This window comes from Amphiprion ocellaris, chromosome 4 (genome assembly GCF_022539595.1).
Source record: "Amphiprion ocellaris isolate individual 3 ecotype Okinawa chromosome 4, ASM2253959v1, whole genome shotgun sequence".
NCBI lineage: Eukaryota > Metazoa > Chordata > Actinopteri > Pomacentridae > Amphiprion > Amphiprion ocellaris.
In genome coordinates this window covers 31,161,820-31,177,624 of record NC_072769.1, presented here as the reverse complement: position 1 = coordinate 31,177,624, position 15,805 = coordinate 31,161,820, and the positions used below count along the sequence as shown (strand labels likewise).

General features: G+C 37.8%; 1 protein-coding gene across 2 annotated transcripts in view; it reads left to right on the top strand.

Annotated features, from left to right (window-relative positions):
* The window catches only part of dnah6 (dynein, axonemal, heavy chain 6), a 59,741-nt gene that overhangs the window by 3,618 nt on the left and 40,318 nt on the right, over window positions 1-15,805 (top strand). For both annotated transcript variants that reach the window (XM_023286156.3, XM_055010200.1), the window contains exons 11-38: window positions 159-248; window positions 348-468; window positions 907-1,058; window positions 1,430-1,582; window positions 1,759-2,010; window positions 2,188-2,316; window positions 2,460-2,573; window positions 2,698-2,841; window positions 3,006-3,161; window positions 3,690-3,740; window positions 4,411-4,503; window positions 4,605-4,724; window positions 5,101-5,281; window positions 5,422-5,518; window positions 5,705-5,930; window positions 6,706-6,870; window positions 7,380-7,490; window positions 7,640-7,765; window positions 7,902-8,057; window positions 9,147-9,308; window positions 10,483-10,620; window positions 11,573-11,740; window positions 11,856-12,004; window positions 13,126-13,233; window positions 13,668-13,794; window positions 14,676-14,888; window positions 14,973-15,194; window positions 15,417-15,539. In XM_023286156.3, coding sequence (XP_023141924.2) covers window positions 159-248; window positions 348-468; window positions 907-1,058; window positions 1,430-1,582; window positions 1,759-2,010; window positions 2,188-2,316; window positions 2,460-2,573; window positions 2,698-2,841; window positions 3,006-3,161; window positions 3,690-3,740; window positions 4,411-4,503; window positions 4,605-4,724; window positions 5,101-5,281; window positions 5,422-5,518; window positions 5,705-5,930; window positions 6,706-6,870; window positions 7,380-7,490; window positions 7,640-7,765; window positions 7,902-8,057; window positions 9,147-9,308; window positions 10,483-10,620; window positions 11,573-11,740; window positions 11,856-12,004; window positions 13,126-13,233; window positions 13,668-13,794; window positions 14,676-14,888; window positions 14,973-15,194; window positions 15,417-15,539 — 4,047 coding nt within the window. The remainder of the gene's footprint in view (window positions 1-158; window positions 249-347; window positions 469-906; window positions 1,059-1,429; window positions 1,583-1,758; window positions 2,011-2,187; window positions 2,317-2,459; window positions 2,574-2,697; window positions 2,842-3,005; window positions 3,162-3,689; window positions 3,741-4,410; window positions 4,504-4,604; window positions 4,725-5,100; window positions 5,282-5,421; window positions 5,519-5,704; window positions 5,931-6,705; window positions 6,871-7,379; window positions 7,491-7,639; window positions 7,766-7,901; window positions 8,058-9,146; window positions 9,309-10,482; window positions 10,621-11,572; window positions 11,741-11,855; window positions 12,005-13,125; window positions 13,234-13,667; window positions 13,795-14,675; window positions 14,889-14,972; window positions 15,195-15,416; window positions 15,540-15,805) is intronic.

Sequence of the window (15,805 nt, the reverse complement as noted above, 5' to 3'; positions counted from 1 at the left end):
TATACTCATGATTTCATTGTGACAATGATTTGTGTGTATTCAAAATAACCTTGTTATTCTAAATGTTAGTATTGTTAATTTGTCCAAAATATCATAGTACTCTTTTTTTCTGATATTAATATGTGATATAATAGTTGCATATGTTTGTTAACATAAAGCCATTGGAAAATAAATATGAAAATGGCCCCTCCATGGAATTCATCTTTGAGAATGATGGCCACCTTCAAAGTATCATTCAAAACATCAAGGTTGGTTTTTACTTTGCAATGTTTCTCTTTAATTTGAGGCTGTACTCTGTTCATAAAGTGCCGTATGTGTATGGATCTGACTTGTTTTTCCTCCCTTAGGAATCCCTCCACTTTGCTTTTGATGCAGCGAAAGTTTACTCACACACGTTTGAGCGTTTTCGAATATCTTATAAGGAGAATGAGAGTCTGGATCTGGATGCAATGCAGAAACAGGATCATGGTAATGTACAGTAACATCAACAGTGTTTTTGTATCACATCTAACACAACACAAAGAGCTTTGGGCATGATTTTTTATTTTTTTCTACATGTCCACAAATGGAAGATATTATTGGGATTATTATTTTGGTTATTTTTTCATTCACTGTATACTTTCCCTTCAATGAAGAGTTTATTACCGAACATCTGTTTTTATTATTACACTTTCATTCTGGGAAGCATCTGGGACTGAAGAAAAGAGTGGGTAGAGATAATGGAAATATTTTTAAAAAGCAGAAATTGTACAATAAAATCGAGTTACAAAAGAAAGTAAACCAAAAAAAATTTTTTTTTTTAATTGACGAACATTAATCAAAAATACACAAGTTTTAATTAAGAGGTAAATTATGCAACACAAATTTGTTCCTTTAAGACTGATAATTGTTGACTTTGTCTCACAGATGTGTCCTTCTTTGAAAAGTCACTGGAGTTACATCACAGAGTGCATAAGGAGGCCTTTAGTATCCAACAGAAGAGAAATCTTGGCTTAGTGCTTGTGGACAAAGCACAGCTGAAAGACAAGCTTGTGTCTTCTTCTTCCTGTTGTCTGGAGGTCAGGACTAACCTATATGCTAACACATACTGTACATACTCACATACAGCATAACCATGTTCCATTACAATGTACTGTGACACTTCACCAATATTGAAGTAGTTGTATTTTTTAAACAATAAACTACTGGTGTTTTATGAATATTATGTAATATTTTTGAACATCATTTAAATGTGATTTAAGCAAGAGTGCAAGGAGGCCTTTCTTGTTTTAATTAAACTCATTAAAATTAAAATATAAGCAAGAAACAGCACTCCAGTGAGTGATCTATTTGAGGAAATAATTTCTTGCACAATCAAATTCTAAATGAAATGTCAAATGAAAAAAATATATAGTTATGTGCAGATGATTTTTCAAAATCTCTGCTCCAGGTCATCAAGGACACGCTCACCCTGCAAGCTAAAAGGCAGCTAGATGCCATGATTGCTGCGATTTATGAAGCCCAGGTAAAACTAGAGTTCTGTCCCTCTAGTACAGATGATTTGGCCACCTCTCTCACATTCCTGGATGAGATTCAGGAGAGGGTAAGATCTACATTTCTTGTTAATAGCAGATTTTTTAAAAAAAAATCATAGGTGTTTGTAGCAAAAGATAAAAGCAAAGTTATTTTTGCAGTATCTCATCATCAATCCAGTCTATTCTCACCTCTTGACTTTTTCTTTCCTACACTTTTTTTTGTTCCCTTTCTCGATCTCACCAGATCTTGGTACTAGAAGAGGAGCACGAAACAGTATATAAGATGTACAATCTTATCACCTTGTACTCGATTGCCACGCCAGCTAACGATCTTGCGGGGTTTTCCACATTGCAAACATCCATTAAATCATTGCACGTCAGTATTGATGAGGCATTGGGAAAGAGGGACTCCACCATGGACAAGTTTTGCAGTTCTATGGTCATGGACATAAAAAAACTTCAAGATGAAGTCATGAAAATCGAGCATAAGTCACAGGTATGTGTAAAAATTGTATTAATTTTTGCATTTAGGAGGGCTAAGTTAATTGATGTTTAACAAAATCCTACATTCGGTTGTCTAACCAAGAAAGTCAAGATTTGTTATTCATGGTATGGTGAAATACATGTCTTGGCTCCATTTTTTAACTTTGTTAACTTATGGTTCTCTGTTTAGGCTCCACAAATCTTAGACATCCATGCAGATTCCTCTGAAGTGCGTCTGATGCTGGAGGAAATTCAGATTTCCATAGATGAACTGCAGGCCCAGGCGTCCACATACACTTCCTACCAGAAAAAGTTCAAGGTGCTGGGATTCTTTGCATGCTTTTTGAGATTTCAAAATAGTTCACCTTAACATGTGGATCACAATCATTTAGACAGAGTCATCCAAGAAGTCAACCAATCTAATATATACTAGTCTCCTCTCTTATCTTCTAATGATTATAGTTGGAAATGACAAAGTTTGACACCTTGGAGAAGTTAACTGCAGATTTCAGGCTAAAACAGCTGCTGTGGGACTCTGTGGAGGAATGGGACTCCTTACAGAATGGATGGCAGCAGGTGAGGTGCCCAAGTGTATTTTATATGTGAGATTGAAGATTCATACAGTATAATATACAGACATTTATGATTAGCTCCTCTATTCTAAGCCCCACTGTCTCCTTCCATGTTCGCCCATCCCCAGAGCACACTTATGCAACTGGACATGGAGCAGTTTAGCTCGCAGATCAACAAATATGGCAAGTTAGTCAATCAGCTGGAGAAGGGCCTGCCACCTAACAGTCTCGTGCCAAACCTGAAGGATAAGGTGGACGTCATGAAGCAAAGGGTGGGTGGGACAAAGTGTTCTGTAGTGACTGACATGTTTGTGTGTAGTGTGTGACATCAGAAGCATTATCACATCTCTCTGAAATAGTGTTACATTAAATAGATGGACTGCAAGTAGCTACTGTTTTATGACTATCTAAATCATAGTTACGTGTTTTCCTTCAGCTGCCCGTGGTCACAGATCTCCGTAACCCATGTATGAAACCAGAACATTGGACGACCCTGGAATCTGTTGCGGGGACCTCATTGATTGTGGAGGAACTTACTGTGGCTGCTTTGGAGGAGCTCAATGTCTTCTTGTATGGCACAGAAATACAGGAGGTAACATGAATGTAGATGCTAGAAGCTTATTGTGCTCTGTCTGGCTGAGACTGCTGACTAAGTTCTTGCTGCAAGCTAAGATAACCAATACTTTGTGCTGAATCATTTTGTTTGTATTTTTTATTTTTTTTTGTATTTTGAATAATAATAGATGTACACAGGTAAACACAAATACAAAAACTTGTTAAAGGTTGATTGATTGAAATGTTCTCTACTAAGTTCTTGTGGAGATGTAAGACACTATACTGTAGCTACAGCTAAGATATTACAAATGATTCAAAAAATATAATAAGATGTTCAGTTTATATAACATGCATTTAATACAAATTTTGTATGAAATAAAAGTTTCTTCATTAAAAACCTAACTTAATTCAACAGACAGCATACACAAGACACGTACTTTTACTTTTTTTTCAAGTAGCAAATTCCTCAGGTCTCTGTTCCTGGGGAACTAAAATCCAAAATGAAATTCATCATTAGTCACACCAAGATCACAAAACCCTCATCTAACATAACATTGACTTTTAGGTTTCAGGACAGGCTTCAGGAGAGGCATCAGTGGAGATCATTATTTCAAAGGTATGTGAACTACATATAAGCATGTTTACAGATGTTATATCTCCATCTATACCTATAAACGATACTGCAGTAGAAGTGAAATTTACATTCCTCTCTGTTGAATATGATTTGCTTGTCATCATCATAATCATGCCATTTTGCTCCTGCCTATACTGAGTTGATGACATAAGACTTGAGAATTACCCAGATTACCTGTTAAATATGATACTACAGCAAAGAGATGGTTCGCCTGGCTTAACAGACTAATGGAAAATATGTAACACGTTAAATGTTTGAGCTGTGGAGGTGCAGATCAGTGATTCATTTATTATTATTTTTGTCTCAGACAGAGCCAGTTTAGTCATTACCTCCTGCTTGCAGTTTTTATATGAAGCTAAGCTGCATTGTCAGACATCACAGTGGTATTGATCTTCTCATTGAACTAACAAGAAAGTGAATAAGTGTATTTCCAAAAATGCCAGGCTGTTTCTTTGAGTCGAATTTATGATTTTTTTCCCATTGTGCCACATTCATTCTAGTCATAGATTAAGTCACTGTGAATCACTTTGTAAACATTTGTTACAACCACTACTTTTCTTCGCGATTATAGGAGAATACACAAATGCATAACGGATATTTAAGAATTTGAAGGCACTGAGCCCATGCTGTTTAACAATTGTCCTCACGGCAGGTGGAGGATGTGTGGAGGACCACAGAGTTCACTGTGCTGTCTCATGGTGCCTCCAAAGAAGCCTTCATCTTGGGAGGAACAGATGATATCCAGGTAGTAAAAAGCATCACTCACACAGTTATTTGTAAAGAACAGTACTGTTTCACAGTTCCTAACTGTGTTTGTTTTTCTTTCTGTGTTTGTTTATTGTGAAGGTGCTCCTGGATGACAGCATTATCAATGTGGGCACGGTGGCATCTTCATGCTATGTAGCTCCTATTAAGCTCAGGGTGGACAAATTGCTGAATCAGCTGAACCTCTTTAACCAAACACTGGTAAAGGCTTAAAAGAAAAAGCAAAGTGATCTTTTGTTTGGTTCCAAATGATTCCTCTCAAGATTGTAAAGGCTTGCCTGCCTCAGTAAATGCAGAAGTGACTTGATTTTTGTCTTTAAATGTTACACACCAGCACTCCCTAGTGGCCACAAACAAGAAACAAAATACTTGCAAAAATATGCTTTGTCAGTTTGATTGAGTGAATTTCAGTTATTGCACGGAATAACTAGCAGTGCTGTATACAAGGCTACAGCTATTTGTCTTATGAATTTCCCTTGTTTTTTTTAACCTGTCCTTCTACTCACGTTGTTCCAATCATCTTCCACCCCCCTCTCTTTCATTCATTTCCATTTCTCCTTTCTACTCTCTTTTTCAGGAGGAGTGGCTTACATGCCAAAGGAACTGGCTGTACCTAGAGAGTATCTTCTTGGCCCCAGACATCAAGAGGCAGCTGCCTGCTGAGTCCAAGATGTTTGTTAAAGTGGACAAGTCCTGGAAAGATATCATGACAAAGGTCATTAAGATGCCCAATGCCCTTAAAGCAGCCACACAGCCTGGTAGGTGACCATGCAGCATGCATAGAAAAACAGGCAGTACGGCATGTTAAAGCTAAAATTGCGTATGTGATCAGAATTACATGATCATGGGTAAACACATTGTTATACTGCAAACAACCCTGTCATTTCATTCCACACAGATCTATTAGTGACTTTTCAAAACAACAACGCTCTTTTGGATGAGATACAGAAGTGTCTGGAAGCTTACCTGGAATCCAAGAGAGTCATCTTTCCTCGGTACTGCCCATACATTATTTGTTTCTTAGATTTATTTGCATATGTATATAAAGTATACATATACATACACTGCTCTGCCATCCCTGCCACTGAGGTTTTCCAGTTACTCTAATTCTCTCTCAGTGAGTTCTATGGCTGATGTGCAGTGAAAACTCTGATATTTGTTTTTTATCTCTTGACTTGCAGATTTTACTTCTTATCCAATGACGAGCTGCTAAAAATCTTGGCTCAGACACGAAACCCTCAGGCAGTGCAGCCCCACCTCAGGAAGTGTTTTGATGCTATTACAAGACTGGAGTTTGCTTTGCTGCCTGCACAATCTCCTGGTGCCACAGGGATGGTGTATGCTGGAGAACAGGAGACCATATACAGCAAAGACATCCTGAATATGGTCTCCCCTGAGGGAGAGAAGGTCAGGTTTGAGTGGTCTTAACACATTTGGTCATTATTTTCTGTGGCTGTGCTTTACTTTGGTGTTATTCTCTTGTTCCAGCCCTTGCTAATAGGTGGAGAGAATGAGAAGGAACAAAGATACTCTTATACTTCCTTAATCATCAATGTGGCAGCCTATATTGCTTAGATTGGACCACCGAGTTAGCTTCTGGTTGCTGTAAAGTACCCAGTGTAACTTGAAGGCAAAAATAAACTTTCATTTGTATTAAGAGATGGTCTCTCTTGCAGTCTAGCTACAGAGAGAATTTTTACATTGCAATAGTTAGGGTTTTCACAATTATATGTGACGCTTTAAATGCAAAAACTTTCACAAACAGAAATTTAGGCATAAAGCGAAAATGGCAAGTTTTGGTTTTTACTTCAGACGATGAGAGTGAAATTTGTAGTGCAGTTGTGGAAACTTGTTTTGAAACTGCACATTTGTGAATGTGTTGGTATCTCACAAACACTTGAAAACTGACTGCTAGCAGCTAATCCCATCCTGACACTCTGTGGTTTCAACCTGTCGTCAGTACTGATTTTCTTTTCACTCAGAGACTCAGTCCAATCTCTCCTCGCTTGTAAATTATACAGTTGTTGCTGGCTAGTTGTATTCGAGTGCAGTGACAATTTTGCCTGCGAAATGCGCTCAAAACTGACACAGATGATTCACATTGAACTTGTATTAAAAAAAAGACAAAACAAATGTAATTATAAATTTAGCTGGACCTGATCTTGATCTTCTGTGCATGTAGGTACGTTTGACTAAAGGCCTGAAAGCACAAGGCAATGTGGAAGATTGGCTTTGTAAGGTGGAGGAGGCTATGTTCTCCTCACTGCGATCCCTCAGCAAGGCCGCCATAGCAGACTACCAGGTCAAGTCAAGGGAGGAATGGGTGGTGGCTGGACATCCATCACAGGTGCACACACACACACACACACACGCACGCACACACGCACACACACACACGCACGCACGCACGCACGCACGCACGCACGCACGCGCGCGCGCACGCACGCACGTGCACGCACACGCACGCACACGCACGCACACGCACACACACACACACACACACACGCACACGCACACACACGCACACACACACACGCACACACACACACTCAAAAACAAGATTTATAGTAAGGTTAACCGTCTGCCTTCTGTAGAGTTACCTGTAATGGCTTTTCGTGGTTACGTGTCACAATGTCATTGCACAGTTACCGGTTAATTGCAGTTTTACAAGTCTGTTATACTTCTAACTTTGACAACTATTATTGTTCTCTGGTTGTTCACACTCGGGACTCAGGAGTAAATCAACTCTCATTTATTGGAGATATCTAAAGTGTTGATAGATTTTGCTATTTATTTACTTTGTTTATTATTTTCAGGTGATATTCAATATCATCAGTTTGTATATGTGTCCACCAGGTAGTGCTGACCATCTCTCAGATGATGTGGTGCAGGGACATGGATGCCTGTCTGGAGGGGGACCATGACCACTTTGCTGCCTTGCAAGAATTTGAACTCACTAACTTTGATGTAACCACACTACTAATCTTCATACTGCTTTCTTGTTATGTCATTGTGAAAAAATCAATTTGACAAACAAGACTGGACTTATTTTTCTATTATAATTTCAACTTTATAACTTAAGAATGCTTGTGTGGCTGTTTTTGTGTGCATTTCAGAGGCTGAATGCCTTGGCCGCGTGCGTACGTGGACAGCTCACTGCTTTACATCGTAATATCATCACTGCCCTCATCACCATTGACGTCCATGCCAGAGACATTGTTACAGATCTAGTCCGGCAAAAGGTATAGTAGTACAGTGTTAGTGCTATACCATTGAGCAGCAATATTTTTGTTTGTTCTTGGATTGTAGGTACAGTAGAGTATAGGAAGTGTGTAATCAAAAAACAGTTTGTATCTGAGAACCACCCTTCCTTTTCAGGTGGACAACAAGTCCAACTTTGAATGGCAGAGACAGCTGCGCTACTACTGGGATGTGGACCTGGACAACTGTGTAGCCACAATGGCTCTCTCCACTTACATTTATGGCTATGAATACCTGGGAGCCTGTCCTAGGCTGGTTATCACACCACTCACGGTAACGCAGAACAAAATATTGCATGTGCACAGACATACAGTTCATATTATTAGTATTTAGACAGTTACGCATTTTTACCCTTCTTGCTCTGTGCTTCATTAAAAGTGTGGGATATAGCCCTTTTAACACAATGTCCAATAAAGTCAAATAAAGTCAAATAAAATCATCATGTAATAGTGTTATATAATATTAATGATAATGTCATCATAGCAGAAAATTATTTGCAGTCGATGGACGCCTGAAGTGTTTGACCAATAGACTTCACAAGATACTCTTGCTTGATGTGGGGTCTCTAACTGTAGTCTGGCCTGCAGCTCAGCCAGATTGAAATCAAATAATTGACTTCATCAGTCAAGGATATTCCACCTCTTCACCCAAGTAGCTCTTTGGTTGCTTTGGCTGAATGTTAAAGACTGTTGTCCTACTTACTGAATGATGAAATGTCATCTGGTGAGTTTCAATGTGTTTGGCTAAAGATGGGCACACAGAATGCTTCTGTATATGTCTGAATTAATTTCGTTGCTTTGGCCAGCAGTGAAATCGTAATAAATGCCAGTGTGTCAGTTTGATTGTAAGCCACACATAGTAAAGCTATACCAGAACCATGTCTGTCCGATTCGGTATGCTTTGGGTCATTTTAATGCTGTGTCCATAATTTTATTTCATATTAAGTGCGCTGAATCACAGAGCCTTAAGACATAAAAACATAACTAATTGTCTGTGTACATACTGTGTGGACTATTACCTACCAATACCTTCCATAGCCTGATCAAACTCTAGTATACCTCATAAGTAACACTGAATCATTTTTGTTTTTAAATTCAGTGTTGCTGAAATCAAACTGGATAATTTTTTTCTTCAATTTTCAGTTAGACAAGCTTCCATTTTGGCAGATGTTCTTAAACCCTGTTGTTTCATTTAGATTGCTCTTAAACCAACATATATCAACATCTATCATGTAGTAACCACAAATTAGACTGTGACACAGAAACAAAGAATGGAGCGTATTTATCTGTTGTTTTTTCATTGTTGGAGATACATGCATTCTGCTCCCCTTTCCTACATTTCTTTGTATGCTGTAATGTTCAGGATCGTTGCTACTTGTGTCTGATGGGAGCTCTTCAGCTGGACTTGGGAGGTGCTCCAGCTGGGCCAGCAGGGACGGGCAAAACTGAGACCACCAAGGATTTGGCAAAGGCCTTGGCCATCCAGTGTGTAGTCTTCAACTGCTCAGATGGACTTGACTACAAGGTCAGCAATGAGATATTGTGTACATCCGTATCCGACATCTGAATATTACTTTTTTTTGTTCTATGTTTTCTGGTTTTGTTTTTTTTGTCTATTTTTTTCCCCAGATATCTTCCACAGCATGTGCTTGCTCTGTTTACAGTACCTCTAAAAAGGTTTCCTGTTTCAAATGTATCTGCTCGGTGATGCCATTAGATGGCACTATTGCAAAAGCAGTAAAGTCCTATGCCTTGTGCCAGTTAAAGCGCTGATAATGTGTACAGATGTGGAATGCAACCATCTAATTAGGTTTCATACTTAACTAAAACCATGCATTATTTCCATGTGCATTTATTACATTATCAATGTATTAAAGACCCATTCAGAAATGTAATCTATCTAAAGAGAAGACCTCATCAAAATTTAAAACAGGATTCCGACTTGCTATTATGCCCACAGTAATGGGGTAATACTTTCTCCTTGTTTACAATTTCTTTTCTTTAGCCAGTCTTCATTTATTATCGTGCTGATAAACACAAAATGCTCGTATGTCATTTATAAATAATAACCCATAATGAATATAACAACTTATCAGTATTTTATAAGCCCCGACACTAGATTGGACCTTTAACCTGGGAACACACTGTACATTTAGTTTTAAAGCTGAACAGTGCTTTGTCCAGCAGCACAGTGAGGCTGGAATCAGTGTAGGTATACCATACCAACAAGATCGCTTGTAAGCCTTTGTCTCTGTCAGCTGTAGCTGGTTATTGCTAAAAGACAACTGAAGTGTATTAGAGTTGGATAAGGCCTTAATTTAGGAAGGCTGGAATCACAACTGTCTCGTTTCATGTGAAAATTCTTTTTTCATATCTGCTCATCTGTGGCATACCCACATATAACAGTATGTATGATACTGTTATCAAAAAAATTAAAACTGTACATTGCTAAATGTATGAATGTATACATGCATTTATATTGAAATTTACTGATGCCTCCTGCAGCTTCAAACATACACAATGTGTTTGCTTGCTAGGCCTGTCTCCAACAATCGCTAAATGAAACAAGCATAACATAGTCTCTTTTTAATTTTGGATAGTGAAAGTAATAGTGGAATTACAGATATTACATTATATTAAATACAGCATGGTTGTTATTTTTTCAGTCTCTTTTAATCAGTCACATTATTCTCTTACAGATGATGGGGCGATTCTTCAGTGGTCTTGCTCAGTCAGGAGCTTGGTGTTGTTTTGATGAATTTAACCGAATCGACATTGAAGTGTTGTCTGTCATCGCTCAGCAGCTCATCACTATACGAAATGCTAAAGCTGCTAAGGTACACACATATACACATTATGTTTACTTAAAAACGAAAACAATATATAAACAATAATTAAACCCTCTTTGGTCAGTTATTAAACTTCTAAAAAGTAATCTATGTGTATCAAACTTACACACTTCAGATGTTTTGTTTTGTTTTTTTTTCTTGGAAATGATCCATTCCTGCCTTAAAATGATTTAGATGTAACTTTGCACAGTTGCCTCCTTTAGAATGTGCAGATCTATAAACTCCCTGCCTCTTTCTCTATTCACCCTTCCCCGCGTGTTATAGTTTGAGTAAAACAGCTCACCTACAACAAAGCTCATCTATGCTGGACAATAGCAAGTTGTAATATTGGAGTAATTTTAGTACACAGGTATGAGCAGGATATAAATTCTGCATACTGATATTGAAAGACCAGCTCCACAAGCTGATGGACTTGGGTCCTTAGATTTGTTGGCTATGAAAACCCCTGAAGTCTCCATCTGTGATCTGATATTGTCATCGGTATGCTGCAGTTTAAAGAGCCATGGTGGACATGGTTTATTTTACTCATAGCATTTCATTGAGTACATAAAAAAACAAACAAAAGTCTGGACGAATAGACCCAAGAAGTTGCAAATAATTGTTTTATCAAATGCGTAGTACTTAATTCATGTCTTCTACAACACAACTTTTGTCCATAACACAGTTGACAAAATAATGAACTAGGTGTTTACTAATAATTATTTTTTGGTAAATGAATAATAGTCAGTTCCACTGGGCATCATGCAACAAATTAATATGAAGAAAATAACTTCATCATAATCTTATGTAATGCGCTAAAAGCCCATCAGAATAGCTAGCCAGTTATCTGTTGTAGAATTACACATTTTCCTGACATGCACGGACTTTACTAGCTTGAGTAGATTTCCAGACATCACACACATATACACTAATAAAAGAATCCCTCTGAACTGTTATGCAGCTATCAAGATTTCGATTTGAAGGTCGTGAGATCAAGCTGGTGATGACATGTGCTGCTTTCATCACCATGAACCCAGGCTATGCTGGAAGAACAGAACTACCTGACAACCTTAAAGCTCTGTTTAGACCAATAGCCATGATGGTGCCAAACTATGCGCTCATTGCAGAGGTAACTGGCTCTTTCTGTGTATACATACATTGATGCTTATTTCTCACCCAAATAATTTTCTGTTATTTTTTCTGTATCTCTATCTCTTTAATTATGTCTGTATTGTGTCATCCAGGTTATTTTATACTCAGAGGGATTCGAGTCCAGTAAGACTCTTGCAAGGAAAATGACCCAGATGTACAAGCTGTGCTCAGAGCAGCTGTCCCAGCAGGACCACTATGACTTTGGAATGAGAGCGGTCAAGTCTGTCCTGGTCATGGCAGGGTCAGAGCATCACACTGACACACACATGTGCATTCAGTTTTAGACAAACATTCACCTTTCAAGAATGTCCCGAATGGGTCACAATACACACACGTATAATTACGTTTAGTTTATTTAGCTTCAAAATTCCAAATGTTAAAAAGAAAATTTGTTACTCAGCTTACATTGCTTTAGTCCAGAGTACTTAAATTGTACTAGGGATGACTGTTGAAATAACCTCATTTTTTTCTAAGTGTAACTACAGAAAAAAATAACATAAGTATTTCTTCACATAAGCACTGGTTTCACTGTGTAGCATTTTTGTGAAATTCTGTTATATAGTCAAAAATATGTCATGCTTTAAATGAATAAGTGGTGAGACACATAAAGAGAAGAGGAACAAAAACACAGTTGTTCCTGGTCTGCGTGGGTGTATAAATTGATCTGAATGGATGCTCTTGACCATGTGTAGTGAAAGTCGTGTTTTCTAATCATTATTAGCTGAAGCTCAGAGAACTGTCGTAATTATCTTGAGAGTCATTGTTTGTCTTTGACTAGATATCACTCCTCAGAGTCTGCTCATTCCTCCACTAAGCACACATTCATTATCTCCCACTCTAATGTCTCTGATGTTTTATACTCTATTTTCACAATCCAATGGAGCCAGGTTGTTGTGATCAGTTTGTGTAATATTGAAAAATTAGTATGTACTGACTGCTTATTATCCTTATTATACCTACATTTGTAATGAGTTAATTTTTCACCAATTATTTTAGCCATTATAACATTGATTTTCCCACATTGTTAACATTGATCTCAGTGAATGCATTTTGGAAGAGATGCCTGTTGTCACGTTGGATTCAGTTAATTCCTTTTTTTTGAATATATATATTTTTCCTTTTTATTCATAGATGTAATGAACATGTGAACTGAATACTAAAGATTGTTCTGCAATTAACCAATATGCCATAAGGAATAGAGCAAACAGCAAATAGATAGATGAGCTAGAGAAGATAAATACAGGATAAAGCAAAAGTAAAAAGCCCTCAACTTGTTTTCTACAAGTTTTAGGATGAAAGTGACTGTTTGCTTTATGTAGTAATTATTTGTATGACACATACCTGTTACATGTTTGTCCTTAGGTCACTAAAGAGGGATAACCCCCACCACAGTGAGGATGTGGTTCTTATCAGAGCGCTGCGGGATTCCAACCTGCCAAAGTTTCTCAGTGATGATGCTGTACTATTTGGGTAAGCATATCAGACCTTTTGGTAAGGAAGCATATATTACTTAAGGTGCTCAAATTACAGACATATTGGTAAAAACTCAACCTACGATTCCCAACTTGAAAAAGATTAAGTTTTACATTACCACTCAAAAGTTTGGCCACACCTTCTCATTCAGTGTTTTTTAATTAATTATTTTTTACATTGTAGATTAATACTGAAGACATCGAAACTATAAAAGAACACACATGGAATTATGTTAGAAATAAATAAGTGTTAATCTTCTGTATTAATCTACAATATAGAAAATACTACAAAAACATTTAAAAAAATATTAAATGAGAAGGTGTGTCCAACCTTTTGACTGGTAGTGTAGATGTTGTCTTGCTTGTGTTTTTACATGCAAATTAAATGTTGATGTATGCATGCATAATGCCATTCCCCACATCCCTCTCCAGAGGTATCCTATCAGATCTGTTCCCTGGTGTGTGTATCCCTGAGCATGACTATGGTGTGCTACACTCCACCATCCTGGAGTCTCTAACTAAGAGAAACCTTCAGCCACTGGCTACCATGACCAAGAAGGTACAGTCCAAAACATTAAAGGCCAAAGTAACAAAGGAGTATAGGTGTTTTTTTTCAGTTTTTTTTGTATGTTTGTTTGTTTTGTTTTGCTTTTTTAAATAAAAATGCTACAGTTGTTTGTATTCTTTATATTTAATATTCATCAAATTCCACCAAAAACTCCTAGTCCTATTTGTTCCAACTGCCAACTGAAATCTTTTAAGGAGGCCACAAATATCTAAAAAATATTAAACACCTCATTCATTTCTCAACACATCTGGACAGTGTTGACTAGAGTTAATAGTGTAGCATGCATGTGTATTTGTAGCACCAGGAGTGTTTAGGTGAGACTACTTAAAAAATAAACTGTTACCTGCATAATCATATTGAGGAACTGATCACGTCACGAGAAGGTAGAGCAGAACATTTGGTAATCACAGGGCTGGCAGTTCAATCCTTATTTAATAGACAGAATATCCCAATTGCTCTCAAAGGTTGAATCAGTGCATGTTATCCTTTCAGCACCAGTGTGGGTTTGTGTGTAAAAGGATAAATGAGGAGCAAAGTTAAAGCCCTCTGGGATAAAAGTACTGTTTTAATGTAGTCCATATACTATGTTATGTATGTTGATGTTTTGAGTTATAGTTTTTAGACATTGGAATTCAGTGGTACAGGGAAATAAGTTGTATCAAGCAGATTTTTGTCTTTGTTATGTTGACATTTTATTGCCAGCCTTGTATTTTAAGGAGTTAGTTTATCCACGTTGCATTTTAGTTTTACTTGCTTATGTTTTGGATCTAGAGAGTAGTAAACTTGAATACATTTGACTTTGTTTAGCAAAAACATCCACCTTCAAGACAAGCCCATGTTGCACTCCTTTACCCTTATTTTCTTACTTCAAGGTGATCCAACTTTATGAGACCATGCTAGTGCGCCACGGTGTCATGTTGGTAGGGCCCACTGGTGGAGGTAAGACCACTCTCTACACCATCCTGGCAGACGCTCTGGAGACGCTCCATCGCACAGAGCACCAGACTGACAACACCTTCTATCAGCCTGTCAAGACCTATGTGCTCAATCCAAAATCTGTCTCAATGGGGGAGCTCTACGGAGAGGTACTGCGGACAGACAAATAAATAATAGAATGGCTTTAGTTGCCTCTCTCTCTACATTAATTTATATTTATGCCAACCTCTCAGATTAACACATTGACACTGGAATGGCGTGATGGACTGATGGCACTGAGTGTCCGTGATGCAGTCAGTGACACCAGTGATAAGCACAAATGGGTAATCTGTGATGGACCAGTTGATGCCCTGTGGATTGAGAACATGAACACCGTGCTGGATGACAACAAGATGCTCTGCTTGGCCAACAGCGAGCGAATCAAACTTACTCCTTCCATACATATGGTGTTTGAGGTTAGAGTTAAACATGGTGAAAGTTAACTTTAATGTTATTTCTAGTCAGGAAGCAGCATTTTAAATCCATATGTACAGTCTTGAATATGAGCCCAGAGGTGAATTGCTAATGCCTGAGCAAAGTTTAAAGCTCTGAGGTTTATAGTGTACTAATGTGGCCCTGCAGTAGTTGGTGCTCCGAGATCAGTTTTTTTAATCTTGTTCAAAATCTGTGGTGTTCAGGTCCAGGACTTGGCTGTTGCATCTCCCGCTACAGTCAGTCGCTGTGGTATGGTATATGTTGATCCTGATGAGCTCAAATGGATGCCCTATGTGCAGACATGGATCAGCCATCTCGAAGCCAAGGTGAGTATATCCTGCATCTCTATATTGTACATTTTTAAATGTTTTTTGGGGTTATTTTAGATAAACACCACTACACACAAACAAAATGCAACAGATAACAGATACAGTATAATGCATATACCATATCTAGGTGAAACTTATCTGCAACCCTTGTGTCTAGTTAGACTTTTCTATCTTTAAATGTAGTTTCAGACTTTGAAGTTGATAAAACTTAGAGGATTTATGGTTGAAGTTTGGCATACGATTTCCTCAAAAGTTTATATATA